Genomic DNA, 15,159 nt, shown 5'->3' on the forward strand with positions numbered 1-15,159 from the left:
CTGACAATATTTAGGTGCCTTTTACTGAGGTGTGGCTTCCGTCTGGCCACTCTACCATGTAGGCCTGATTGGTGGAGTGTTGTAGAGATGATTGTCCTTCTGGAAGTTTCTATCATCTCCATAGAGGAACTCTAGAGCATACATCAATATTCTCAACAAGAGAGCCTGGTTTGCTCTTCAGCCTTTATATGTCAGGGCTGCCAGTGCTCTAATCTGTAATACAAACTCTCTCAGCCCTATTAGACTAAGTACACAAATACTCAAAGAGCAAAATCTTGCAGAATTTAATCTATTCAAAACCTAATATACTGTAACTACATATTAGGTTGTTTAAAATGATTTCCCAGTCTTATTTGTCCAAACCATCATTTTGATAAGAAAAGAAATTACATTAATTCCATAGAAAGCTCCCAGCCTTCAAAGAGATCTTCTTTGTTTGTGATTGACCACATTTTTGAGTTCTCAAAGGTTAAAGTCTAAACTGGGAGAAGAAAAGTATAAAATCCTCATTTGCTGTTTCAAAACACTGGGGGGGGATTTGTAGATAGCTACTCATAGAAGTTAACTTGTCTAAACACATAGGCCTATTGATCTAAGCTCACAGGGTCGGCAACACTTTTAATGAGAGTAAGGCTGCCTTTGAGTAAGCTTTAACACAATAGTAAGGCTGCAGCTTTCATCTAAAGAATAAAACTACAACCAATCAGAATAAATTATGATACTGAGTATGAACTGCAATGAAAGAATAATACGAGAAACAGATGGTTATATCGTTCTGTAAACAATAGGCTTTACACATGATTTTATTAAAATATGTATATATAACACCGCCGTTGAAATTATTTTACATCAAAGTGCATCATGTTTAAGGCCAGAACAACAAGCGACATGATATAAACACAAAAGCACATACTAATTTGGTTGAAATTTTAGAGCAAAATACAATATCAATAGAATCTAGAATTAGGGTTGGGGTTAGGAAATGATAGAATTCATACATAAGAAGTTACATGTACACTGTAAAATAAGTCTGCAAAGAATTATCCAAGCACTTGATGAACGCGTATTGAGGATGAATTAAAAATATAGATGAAAGTGTGTCTGTGTCATGTAATGGTGACTTTATGAATGCACATGTCCACACAAGGTCAGATTTTGTTTCAAGCAGCATAGGTAGCTTTTAGCTTTTAAACAAATGAGATGTATAGCTCTCCCGACTGGGTTTATTCTCAACAGAAATCATTTCAATTAGTGCTTCACTTTGTTGTTGTTTTTTTCAATTTAGAGCCACTATGTGTTGTAGTTGTCAGCCTAAGATAGGCTAAAGGAAAGATCCTCTGACATCTATTCTACAAAGCACGGTGCAAGACTTTAGTTTTTTTTTTTTTACTGTTTGCTTACAATATCTAACAGCTACATTGTGTTTGATCCGGGAGGTAGATGATCTTTTTGAAACTTTCCAATTTTAATCATTCAGAGTATGAAATAACGTACACTGTCATATAGTGTGCCATTTAAAGATGCAGTCCTGGATCTTAAGCACTTACAAATATATTGTAGAACATTTGAATTCCTAAGATATCATATGAATTGGATGACGTAGTACACGACTGTGCACAATTTTCGGTGACCAGTTTTGGCTCGTGAGCACTACTTTCAGTGTGTATGTTATCCTTGAAAAATATCGTAGTGTGTAGGCAGCTGCCACTCAGTACTTCAAATATATTTTAAATATTAAAATATCTAACTTATTTTAAATAGATATCTTTCTCATATCATCATCATATCTTCTCACATTATGGGTCAGTTACTTTAAAAACAGAATTGTTCGAGACAAACAAAAAAGATACCTGATTGTGCTGTAGAGAACGAATGGGTTTTGTGTTGTGTTCTGTTTTTACAGTTTGTATGTAAACCAACCTTCTCTTTGGCTACCCGAGCCATGGTAACCAGAAACGGTTAAGAGGAACTACTTTTGAAGAATTTACAGCCATGTCCTGGAGCACGGGCAGAAAGAGGGCAAATCAGTCCTCACCAATCACAATCAGCACCAACATCAAAGACCTCATGCTGTACACACCATCTCAGCTGTCTCTTTCATGTGAGGAGACAAAGGCAGATGCCACCTCAGCAGTTGTCAGCTGTTCAAAGGGTCACTATTTCCCGGGGAGCTCACACACACACAGGTTTGGCAAGCTGTACCAGCAGAATATCTCTTTGAAGGTCTTCCTCATCTCCTGGCTACGGAGTGCGTAGATGAGAGGGTCGATGACCGAGTTACACATGATGAGGATGAGGTACATGTTGAAGTGCGACATGAAGCAGGCACAGTAGGGATTCCTGGGGCAGGCAATAATGAGGATGAGGTGGAGGAAGAAGGGAGCCCAGCACACTACGAACACACCTAGGAGGATGGTGAGGGTGATGGCGCCCTTCATGTTGGCATGCTGGCGGATGGGCGCATTCCCAGGCAGCATGGCAATCCTCTTCATGTGTAGCCGGGCTAGGAGGAACATGTGGATGTAGAGCGAGGCCATAAGTGCCAGCATGGTGAAGAACATGGTGATAAGGCAGATGAGGACAGTGGTGCTCTCAGAGTAGATGATGAAGAGCACGCCCGACGCCACGCAACACAACCATATGAGGGAGATCACCGCCAGCGCTCTTTTTACCGTCACAATGTTATGGTAGTGCAGCGCGTAGAATATGGTGATGTAGCGGTCTATGGCGATTGCCAAGAGACTACAGATCGACGCCAGCAGTGAGCTACAGATCATGGAGTCAAACACGTTGTCCATGCTTTTTATCAGCGACCCAGAGATGCTCAGGTTGCCGCTGTTGATCAGGGCTATGACGATCGTCTCGGAGGCATTGGAGACGCTGACCAGCATGTCGGCCACAGCCAGAGAACAGATGAAGAAGTACATGGGAGAGTGGAGGTTCTTGTTCTTGATGATAGCGGCAATCACCAGGATGTTCTCTAATAAACTGACAATCCCCAGCGTGAGGAAGACCTCGGTGGAGATGAGGAGCTGGTCGTAACATCCTGTCGAAGAGTCATTGAGACCAATGCCCTCTGAGTCTTTGTTGATGGATACCAGACTCCCAGCAGTGCTGGAGTTCCTGTTATAGCTCACTGAGATCAACCCATGGTGTTCTGTGGCATTCATTGTGTAGTTGGTAGTTCTCTTAGTTGGTTCTCTAAGCCTTTTAGTAAAATGTTAATGTCCCCATTCTAGCCTTGTTGTTGGCTATTAATCCACCTAGTTAAGTCCATCAGTATACTCCGAAATTATCAGTGCTGCGTGCTCAATGGTCCTCTTGTTCTGTTGTCTTCCATGCTCAGAGTCAGGCGCCCGGCAGGTGGTGGAAAGCAGAATGAATCCCAATGTTTGATCCTCTTCTTTGCCTCATCCAGCCCCCAAACTGGTCAAGCAGAGTCATTTTCTTCAGACATCTGCTGATGTTAGCCTTCCTTAGCCCCTGGCACTCTCTCTACACTGCTATCAACTGGCAGCCTCCAGGAAGAATGAGACAGAAAGAAATCGAGAGAGAGAGCGAGAGAGAGAGAGGGGGGGGGGCAGAGGTAAGGATGAAAATAGAGTGATGATACAAGGAGAGAGATAGTGAATTGAGAATTGAGAGATGATAGAGATATGAAGTAAAACGTATGTAAATAGAAAAGTGGTCGAAGGAGGAAATGGAAAGAAAGCAGAGGAGTGAGAGAGCATGGCAGAGAATGAATGAAAGAACAGGAGCTGAGTTGATCAGTGACAGGAGTGTGAACCTCAGAGATGGAGAGGGCGGACCACTTTGCAGACTACATAATCTCTTCCCTTTCCTTCCAGAGTTATACAGTCAAAAATAAACCTCCCCACAGCCCCTCCCCCTAGTCATGTTAGCCATTCAGCTCACAAGACAAGAGTAGGGAGGGGCAAACTGTATTGCTGGGGTTGATAAATATAAAAAGGCACAGCAGATTAAAGAATAAAGGATTATAACAGATCAATGTTTTGTTGCCTACACACTAAAAACAAATGGATATATATAGTGCCAAATAATGGTTATTTGGCTTGTAACCTTAGCGGATCCCTTTTTGGGGCCCCCCACCTGGGTGCATGTTTTGTTTTTTTGCCCTAGCACTACACAGATGATTCAAATAGTTGGTTATTTGAATCAGCTGTGTAGTGCTAGGGCAAAAACCAGAACGTGCACCCGGGGGCGGGCAGGGGTGTGCCAATGTGTGTATCGCTGAATCAGAAGTACATCGTCAATGACGTCCCGAAGCTTAATTTGATCATGTGCTTTATCTAACTGTGTGTTGCAAAATGTGAGATCACGCTGATTTCACTGTGGTTCTGATGCTTTCTTTGATTCCAAGCTACCTTCAAACACCGGCCTATTCTGGACATCGTATTTACAAATATAGTTAGGATTCTGTAGTTTCACCTGACAGGGAGCTTAGCAGGTAGAGTAGGGAGCTATGGAACATTTAGGGATGTGAGGGTATGAGGCCAAATACTGTTGAAAACACAACATTCATTCGTTTTTCAAATACATTAGCATAATATACGTTTCTGTCTTAAGCATCCCAAATAATAAAATAGATTCTGTTTTTTATATACTAGTAAAACTTGTAAAAAAACTTATAAAAAGGAAAGCATGATGTAAGATGTATCCAGGCAAAAACTCAGTTTCCCATCACTAGTGCTAGCTATAGTATAGTTTTTTAGCCGCTAAAGAGAGAATTAAGAATCTCAGACAAAGTCAATGGTCTGAATCCAAAGCTTGTCACTAGCTGCAAACGTCAAGGTTATCTGTCCCCACCTAATAATGTGGTGTGTGTTTGTGTGTGTGTGTGTGTGTGTGTGCATGTGTGTCCAATCAAATCAAATCGTATTAGTGACATGCGCAGAAAACCGGTGTAGACCGCACAGTGAAATGCTTATTTACGAGCCCCTGTCGGTTAGACAGTGCAGTTTCAAAAAATACAGATAAGAATAAGAGATAAAAGTAACAAGCAATTAAAGAGGAGCAGTAAAAAATAATAACAATATATACAGGGGGGTGCTGGTACAGAGTCAATGTGTGGGGTCACCGGTTAGTTGAGGTAGTATGTGCATATAGGTAGAGTTAATTAAAGTGACTATACATAGATGACAACAGAGAGTGGCAGTGTTGTGGAGAGGGGAGGGGAGGGGGGGGTGCAATGTGAATAGTCTGGGTAGCCATTTGACTGGATGTTCAGGAGTCTTATGGTTTGGGGGTAGAAGCCTCTTGGACTGAGACTTGTGTGTAACTATATATTTGTGTGCATGCATGTCTGTTTGTGAGTGCATGTGTGTGTGCACATGTTTGTGGGTAGCTCTCTTCTGCAGTCAAATGACCAGAAGAGGCGTTTAGTGGCCTCATGGGTGGAATGTTAATATTTTAATTTTCATTCATATTCACAATCAATAAACAATTTTATTAACACTGTCTAACACTGTCTAAGTCAGGGGAGGGGGTTCTACTAAGCTATATTTAATTGTTTAACGAAGGTAATACCAGGGATCATTTTGCTATTTGACTTTGAAGACCCCTTGAAATATGAAAAAATATATATATTTTTGTTACTGCCACTAGCCCTCACTAGCAGCTTGATGATAGGCTCCCTGTTAACCAGCTATACATTTGATAACAGTAGGTATTAAAACCTCACTTTTCTTTCCTTCTTCATGAAACTGATCTCAGGCAGAGGTCGACCCTCGCTTTTAATTTGTACCTTTTCCTTGTACCCCAGAGAATGAAAGTGGTTCTTCAACAAAAGGTCCATAACATTTTCAGCAGCGTTGGCCATTCTACCCTTCTGGCGGAGAAAACTGCAAAAACGCGCTGGTAGCTAGCTACTGAAGTTAGCAAGGCAACTTGTCACATTCGTCATAACGAGGAGACCAAGACGCAGCATGACATGTATACATACTATTTTAATTAACGAATAAAGACTAAACAAACTAACAAAATTAACGTGAAGCTATAATAACTGAGTGCTGACATGCAACTACACAGACAATAACCCACCAAATACCCAAGGAATATGGCTACCTAAATATGGTCCCCAATCAGAGAACGATAACCAGCTGCCTCTGATTGGGAAGCAATCTAGGCAACCATAGACATATAAACACTTAGATATTCAAAAAACCCTAGACAATACAAAAACTACACAAACCACCCTCGTCACACCCTGACCTAACCAAAATAATAAAGAAAACAAAGATAACGAAGGTCAGGGCGTGACAGTACCCCCCCCCAAAGGTGCGGACTCCCGGCCGCAAACCTAAACCTATATGGGAGGGTCTGGGTGGGCATGTAACCTCGGTGGCGGCTCTGGTTCTGGATGCCGCCTCCCTTCTTTACACTAAGTCCAAGCCGTAGGCCCCGGGCTGGGGACCTCGCTACATGGACCATCGCCGGAGACCCCGGACTGGGGATCATCGCCGGAGACCCCGGTCTGGGGATCGTCGCCGATGACTCTGGACTGGGTACCGTCGCCGGACTCTCTAGACTGGGTACCGTCGCCGGACGCTCTGGACTGGGTAGGCGCACTGTAGGCCTGGTGCCGGCACTGGTGGTACCGGGCTGGTGACACGCACCTCAGGGCGAGTGCGGGGAGGAGGAACAGGACGTACTGGGGCGTACTGGACTGCCGAGGCGAACTGTAGGCCTGACGCGTAGTGCTGGCACTGGTGGTACCGGGCTGGTGACACGCACCTCAGGGCGCGTGCGAGGAGCAGGAACAGGACACACCTGACTGGGAAAACTCCTTGTATCGTCGCCTTTCCACCTGTGCTATCTCCACCTGCTTCCATGGCAGGGTGGTCTTGTCCCCTCCCATTACCTCCTCCCAGGTCCAGGATGTCCTTCACTCATCTTTCTCCCGGGCCCAGGATGTCCGCTCCTCATTCACACACTGCTTGGTCCCTATTTGGTGGGTTATTCTGTCATGTTCGTCATATCGAGGAGACCAAGGCACTGCGTGATATGAATACATTCTATTTTAATTAACAAATAAACACTAACAAAACGAACGTGCCACTAAAATATCTGAGTGCTGACATGCAACTACACATAGACAATAACCCACCAAATACCCAGGGAATATGGCTACCTAAATATGGTCCCCAATCAGAGACAAAAATAAACAGCTGCCTCTGATTGGGAACCAATCTAGGCAACCATAGACATATAAACACCTAGATATGCAAAAATCTTAAACAACACAAAAACTACACAAACAACCCTTGTCACACCCTGAAAATAAAAATAATAATAAAGATAAGGTCAGGGCGTAACACAACTTTAAATCAATTGCACTAACTGGACAAAAAAGTAAAGTTCTAAACCCAAGAAAACAATTTATTTACCTCCTCCATCTCCTGTGATTAAAAAAAAAACTAATTTGAATTGAATGATGTCCCAAAAATGCTCAACTATCACTCTCACTCTTAATCTCTATCCAACAGTGTCACCAAGCTTCTCAACACATAGAATCCACATAATGCTCTGTGGCACAATCCCAATACAACACACTAGATTCGTTCTCTGATCCTACATCTATGATTGGATGAACAACTTGTCAATTCATACTGCAAAAGCTTTGATTGGTTGGAGGACGTCCTCCGGAAGTGGTCAGAATTACCATGTCTATGGAAGGGGGTTTACCAGCCTCCTAGGTTTTGTATTGAAGTCAATGTAGCCAGTTCCAGTGAAGAGAGATCTTAATGCTGCATCATTCAATGACGTTCTAAACAATTCTGTTGTAACGGCCGTTGTTGGTGGTGGGAGAAGGAGAACGATCAAGATGCAGCGTGGTAAGTGTCCATGTTAGATTTATTCGATAAGCTAAACACTGAAACACAAAGTAAACAAAAGAACAACCGAAACAGTCCTGTCTGGTAGAGACACAGAGACAGAAAACAAACACCCACGAAACACAAGTGGGAAAAGGCTACCTAAGTATGATTCTCAATCAGAGACAACTAACGACACCTGCCTCTGATTGAAAACCATACCACGCCAACCGCAAAAACACAACATAGAAAACGAAACATAGACAACCCACCCAACTCACGCCCTGACCATGCTAAAACAAAGACATAACAAAGGAACTAAGGTCAGAACGTGACATCTGTGCTTCCAACTTTGTGTTAACAGTCTGGGGGTGGCCCTTTTCTTTTTCAGCATGACAATGACCCGTGCATAAAGCGATGTCCATACTGAAATGGTTTGTCGAGATTGGTGTGGAGGAACTTGACTGGCCTGCACAGAACCCTAACCTCAACCCCATTGAACACATTTGGGATGAATTGAAACACCGGCTGCGAGCCAGGCCTAAACACCCATCATCAGTGCCCGGCCTTATTAGTGCTCTAGTGACTGAATGGAAGCATGTCCCTGCAGCAATGTATCAACGTCTAGTGGAACGCCTACCCAGAAGAGTGCAGCCTGTTATAGCAGAAAATCCATATTAATGCCCAAGAATTTGGAATGAGATGTTCGACAAGTGGGTGTCAAGGAATTAAGATCAAGGGCCTGATTACCTCTCCTCCAATGTTATTTACATGTTGAAATGTCATTGTGGTCTGTCTTAAATAGGAAAAACCCATAGAAGCCTTATGACACAGATCAGTGAGCACTGCAGCAATATATGGAAAGTGAGACAAAAAAATCTGGTTGCTACTCATTTTGTACAAGCTGGACATCTTATTAGTTCTCTGACATACATTGGAATAGAAATTATCAAGATGTCATGCAGGGAAGGGGGCATTGAGATGAAACTTCTTCAAAGGGAATATTTTTGGATCCACAGGCTCAAAACACTGTCTCCTCTTGGCCTTAACGAGGAGTTTCAATATGTCCAAATTGTGTTTTTTTTAATCCAAATTGAATATTGTATGTGTATGTATATTACTGTCAATCTTGATCATATTTCCTGTGTATGATCATATATTTTGATACATTGAATGATAATGTTGTGAAACTATGTTATACATTTTTTAACTCGTGTTTCAGGAGGTGATGTCAGTGAGTATTGCCCTTATATATAGGACGTTACAACATTGTTGTAAATAAATATAACCTGGGAGCATGAGCAGCATTTTCCTTTCTGTTTTCCATTAGTTTGCGTACAGCAACCAGCACCTGTGAAAAGTACCTGGATGCACGTATGTTATTTTGCTTTTGTCGACAAGCATGTGGCCATGTAGTGTAACTTTGCTGTAATACCAAGTCATTTATAGGTGACATTTTTGTCCTGCTTTCATAGTGAAGTTTAATTGTAACAGAAATATAAACTCATGATACGAATGCTGTAATACCAAATCGTTTGTAGGTTACTTTTGAAAATATATTTTCATTCCATAGTTAATAATAACACAAGTATAAGCTCAAAAGCCTGGTCCCAGTTTGTGCTATAATTTCATCCTCTCATAATGCCAAACAAGGAGTGGGATTCTAATGATAATAACAGGGGTAGTGCCAGAAATGTTTTCCAACGGTCTGTTAGTCCAGTCCTACAAAGGATGACTTTTCGGATGTGAATGACAATCCACCCTAGGCTACAGTACAAAAAGTAGTTTCTGACTAGATTTGTGTATTTCACCCCACATACTGTAACGATATTCTTCTTCTGAAGATGAGTATGAAAATGCAGCGTGGTAAGTGTCCATTTTAATGAAATATAACTGAACACTGAATACAAAATAACCAAAGTGAAACACTGAAAATCAAAACAGTTCTGTATGGTGAAACACAGACACAGAAAACAACTGCCCACAAACACCAGGAGGGAACAGGCTACCTAAGTATGGTTCGCAGAGACAACGATTACCAGCTGCATCTGATTGGGAACCATACCAGGCCAAACACATAGAAATAGAAAACATAGAACACAAAACATAGAATGCCCACCCCAACTCACGCCCTGACCAAACTAAAATAGAGACATAAAAAAGGAACTAAGGTCAGCACGTGACAAATACACAGTACAGCAATTGAAAACTAAGGTCAGCTATTCAAAACAATAGTCAAACCAGTACATTTACACAACCATATAGATTACTGCAACATTTTATGACTGCTGTCTCACACATTAACATATGTGCAATGGAATATGATGAACATGAAATTAGCTAGGCAAATCTATCCCTATGTGGAAAGTAATAACTGATATAAAACTAAGCAATACAAGTATGTTGGCTACAATTAAAGTACTTTATGACAAATACTGTAAACAAATTTATGAATATTAATCTGTGTGTAAATGTAATGCTGCCTGACATTTACATTTTGGTGTTTTAGCAGTTCCATAACAATGTAATGTGTATAGGGGACAGATCAGTGTTAGCAAGTCTCAAACATTTATGGCCTCTCCCAGTGCAAGTGATATAAAACACCAAATACAGTGCCTTGCGAAAGTATTCGGCCCCCTTGAATTTTGCGACCTTTTGCCACATTTCAGGCTTCAAACATAAAGATATAAAACTGTATTTTTTTGTGAAGAATCAACAACAAGTGGGACACAATCATGAAGTGGAACGTCATTTATTGGATATTTCAAACTTTTTTAACAAATCAAAAACTGAAAAATTGGGCGTGCAAAATTATTCAGCCCCCTTAAGTTAATACTTTGTAGCGCCACCTTTTGCTGCGATTACAGCTGTAAGTCGCTTGGGGTATGTCTCTATCAGTTTTGCACATCGAGAGACTGAAATGTTTTCCCATTCCTCCTTGCAAAACAGCTCGAGCTCAGTGAGGTTGGATGGAGAGCATTTGTGAACAGCAGTTTTCAGTTCTTTCCACAGATTCTCGATTGGATTCAGGTCTGGACTTTGACTTGGCCATTCTAACACCTAGATATGTTTATTTTTTAACCATTCCATTGTAGATTTTGCTTTATGTTTTGGATCATTGTCTTGTTGGAAGACAAATCTCCGTCCCAGTCTCAGGTCTTTTGCAGACTCCATCAGGTTTTCTTCCAGAATGGTCCTGTATTTGGCTCCATCCATCTTCCCATCAATGTTAACCATCTTCCCTGTCCCTGCTGAAGAAAAGCAGGCCCAAACCATGATGCTGCCAACACCATGTTTGACAGTGGGGATGGTGTGTTCAGAGTGATGAGCTGTGTTGCTTTTACGCCAAACATAACATTTTGCATTGTTGCCAAAAAGTTCAATTTTGGTTTCATCTGACCAGAGCACCTTCTTCCACATGTTTGGTGTGTCTCCCAGGTGGCTTGTGGCAAACCTTAAACAACACTTTTTATGGATATCTTTAAGAAATGGCTTTCTTCTTGCCACTCTTCCATAAAGGCCAGATTTGTGCAATATACGACTGATTGTTGTCCTATGGACAGAGTCTCCCACCTCAGCTGTAGATCTCTGCAGTTCATCTAGAGTGATCATGGGCCTCTTGGCTGCATCTCTGATCAGTCTTCTCCTTGTATGAGCTGAAAGTTTAGAGGGACGGCCAGGTCTTGGTAGATTTGCAGTGGTCTGATACTCCTTCCATTTCAATATTATCGCTTGCACAGTGCTCCTTGGGATGTTTAAAGCTTGGGAAATCTCAGTATCTCGGACCTGCCTGGTGTGTTCCTTGTTCTTCATGCTCTCTGCGCTTTTAACGGACCTCTGAGACTATCACAGTGCAGGTGCATTTATACGGAGACTTGATTACACACAGGTGGATTGTATTTATCATCATTAGTCATTTAGGTCAACATTGGATCATTCAGAGATCCTCACTGAACTTCTGGAGAGAGTTTGCTGCACTGAAAGTAAAGGGGCTGAATAATTTTGCACGCCCAATTTTTCAGTTTTTGATTTGTTAAAAAAGTTTGAAATATCCAATAAATGTCGTTCCACTTCATGATTGTGTCCCACTTGTTGTTGATTCTTCACAAAAAAATATAGTTTTATATCTTTATGTTTGAAGCCTGAAATGTGGCAAAAGGTCGCAAAGTTCAAGGGGGCCGAATACTTTCGCAAGGCACTGTATGAATTGGTATGCTGTAATATATAAATGTATATTCACTGTTAGCGCTGCAGTAATTTTATTACAATGCAATTTAACATTAGCACTGTATTGCTGTTTTGCTGTATATCTACTGCAGAATTCTGAAAATTATGGTGCATTGTAGACATATGTTTTTGGAGGGAAAGAATTGTTGTGTCTTTAACATAATTCGAGACTTGCCTTTTAAGTGCCTATTTTTTGTTGAACCTGTTAATGAGAATGCTGTACCAATTGAACTGATATGTGGTAGTAGTCACCTGCCAATTTAATGTGTAGGGGACAGATCAGATTGGCAGCAAGTCTTAAACCTCTTAAATGTAATTACATGTAATCATGAGAGGACCATAAACAATAACTAGAAAGCTTAAATCCCCAAAAGCTTAAAATCTCACCATTCTGGTAAAAATTAGAAAGAAATAGCTAAGGTGTAGTCACTTTTGAGAACACAAGCTCATGTACACAGTACAAATATGATAAAACATATGCAAATACGAAGTATTTTATATGACATATTTCCTGTTCAATAAAAATGTATGAATAAGGCTTGAAATGACTTTTATGCTGTCTAAATATAGTATAATAAAAATATAAAACCACTAACTATAAGATTTTACATTCCTTATAACTGTGAAATACATATTTATATGTTTCGTGTTAGAGAAAATGTGCATATTTTCAAAACTTCTGCCCCCATCGCTGTAAACGTCACATAGAGCTCTAGCTTGGCATCCTGAACTCGTTAGGAACTCGCCAATCATCTCATATTAAACTTGTCCATCTATGACAAGCAGATTTTTTTTTGTTTAAATTCAATGAATTATTTTAGATTAATGCTATAAATCAATCTCTGAATGTGCTATAGTGACAAAACCACTCTTTCCTGCTGCACTATGAAGTAAGGATTTCAGACATGTTCTTTGTTAGTGTGATGTAGGGTTCAGCCAGGAGTTGACAGACAGTCGGAAGAGCGAATGAAATGGTAGGAGGGACATCCCAGCTTCAAAGAGTTTCAGATTTCACATCCTATAAAATATGCTACTGTGTCTGTGGGAGCCATTTCGATCTACGGTGCCCATAGATCCATGTATAAGCAAAAATGTTCGTCTGAACCGGTACCAGAACCACACAGGTCTCCTAAACAAGTGACTTTACATGTGAAAACATGATCTCATGTGAAATAAATGTGACAACATGGGGATGCAAAATTTCAACATGTGATAGATACCATGACAATACACATCTGATGCCATTTCAGCATGTGAAAACCCAGGTGTCAAATGTAATTTATAATATTTTACCTTAAAAGGCATGATTTACCTTCATTTGTTTTAAAAATGACGGCCCCCTGCAGTTTTTTTCTAGGTACATCCCCAAGGATTGTGTCATGGTCCCATAGAGTGTTTGTCTAGTTTCTGTGAAAATATGATCAATCTACAACCAGCTACTGTATTTATACAGCTAAATTCATGTGTTAAAAGGATCTATCGTAATTGTGGCAATGAGGCCTGCATCTACTTCCCCAGAGTCAGATGAACTTGTGGATACCATTTGTATGTCTCTGTTCCCAGTATGAATGAGGTTAGTGGTAGTTTTGCTAACTAACGTTAGCACAATAATTGAATGTCTATGGGTTTCTGCTAGCATGCTAAGTGTAGCCCACTCTCCCCACTATAGGCCCTCCACTGTATGAATGAGAGCTGCAGGGTGCAAACAGCTTCGTTGTCACTTTCTGAATTTGATTTCCTTTGTTTTGTCTTTATTTAGTATGGTCAGGGTGTGAGTTGGGGTGAGCAATCTATGTGTGTTTTTCTATGTTGGGGTTTTGAGTTCAGCCTAGTATGGTTCTGAATCAGAGGCAGGTGTCGTTAGTTGTCTCTGATTGAGAATCATACTTAGGTAGCCTGGGTTTCACTTTTGAGTGGTGGGTGTTTATTTCCGTGTGAGTGTTTGTTGCCACACGGTACTGTTCGGTTTTCGTTCATGTTCACGTTTATTGTTTTGTATTTCATAGGGTTAAGTTTATGTCTTAAAATAAACGTTATGGACACCTACCACGCTGTGTATTGGTCCTCCGATCCTTCTCGCTACTCCTCCTCAGAAGAGGAGGAAGAATGCCATTACATCTGTGAGTGAATGACAGCTGGCTGAGGAGAGAAGTAGCTAAAAATGCCCAGATTTAAAGCAGAGGAGCTGACGAGGAAACACTTGGTGACCAGAATAACAGTTAGGGACAGGGAGTTTCCAGCTGAACTGTACAAGGATAGAGGAGTACTGTTCTGCAAAGTATGTCAACATTTAATCGACTAACGTAAACTAACTCACTTTTGTACATCGCGCTGGTCCATACAATTGACCTAATTTTAGCGCCGCCCAGAAAACATAATACTTCCAGATCAACTGTAATATCAATAATATTGTAAAGCATAATTTCTCCCCTTTCCAACAAAATCAATGACGAGGCCTTCATGATGCCCATCTCTGCATGATTCAAGAAGGCAATGAGCACCGTCAGGTCTTTTTAAAATGGCGGATGGGGAAGCAAAACCTATTGCGGGATAGTGAGAAAGAGAGATGTCGTATGGGGAAACATTTTTTTCACTCGATCTATCCAACTTATCACCTTATTGCCTCTAAAATGTAAATAAAACACTATAAAGAGTTTAAATAATGTGTCATTACCTTCCTATTTGAAGGTTTGTGTGAAATTTGAATCGAGATTTTAGGGCGGTGCTAAAGTGATCATCTGAAATAAACAGGGGCTTTTCTGAGTCATATCTTGCAGTGATGATGCAAAAAATGACTAGGTATAACCCTGTCCATATCCCTTACTTGTTTTAAAACTGTAAGACAGAATTAGTTGCTTTATGCGTGCTGTACGTTACGCCATGACACGTCACGATGTAACGTACAGCATCGGAGGGGTACATTTTTTAGTAGATTCTCTATCTCGCTATTATCTGTTCTTGATAATTCCATTTTTGTCTGTACCTAGATAGAGTGACACGTTATTTAGCTAAAGTTAGCCTGGAAAGCTTCCCAACTTGTGACTCCAGCTCCATCACTATGTTTAGGTTAGCTAACTAATAAGTTAGCAAAACTGACTTG

The 15,159-nt window shown here is 40.9% G+C and overlaps 1 protein-coding gene across 1 annotated transcript; it reads right to left on the minus strand.

Moving 5' to 3' along the window:
- Positions 1–1,347: 1,347 nt before the first annotated feature.
- On the minus strand, positions 1,348–3,674 carry LOC112227564 (melanocortin receptor 4-like). The gene has a single exon (XM_024392365.2). The coding sequence runs from the start codon at positions 3,168–3,170 to the stop codon at positions 2,157–2,159; it is 1,014 nt and encodes a 337-aa protein (XP_024248133.1). The 5' UTR covers positions 3,171–3,674; the 3' UTR covers positions 1,348–2,156.
- Positions 3,675–15,159: the final 11,485 nt, after the last annotated feature.

The sequence above is a fragment of the Oncorhynchus tshawytscha genome, linkage group LG29, assembly GCF_018296145.1.
Source record: "Oncorhynchus tshawytscha isolate Ot180627B linkage group LG29, Otsh_v2.0, whole genome shotgun sequence".
In the NCBI taxonomy this organism is placed as follows: Eukaryota; Metazoa; Chordata; class Actinopteri; order Salmoniformes; family Salmonidae; genus Oncorhynchus; species Oncorhynchus tshawytscha.

Excerpts from the sequence above, each read along its gene's own strand:
- LOC112227564 (XM_024392365.2), bottom strand. The coding sequence starts at position 3,170 with ATGAATGCCACAGAACACCATGGGTTGATCTCAGTGAGCTATAACAGG.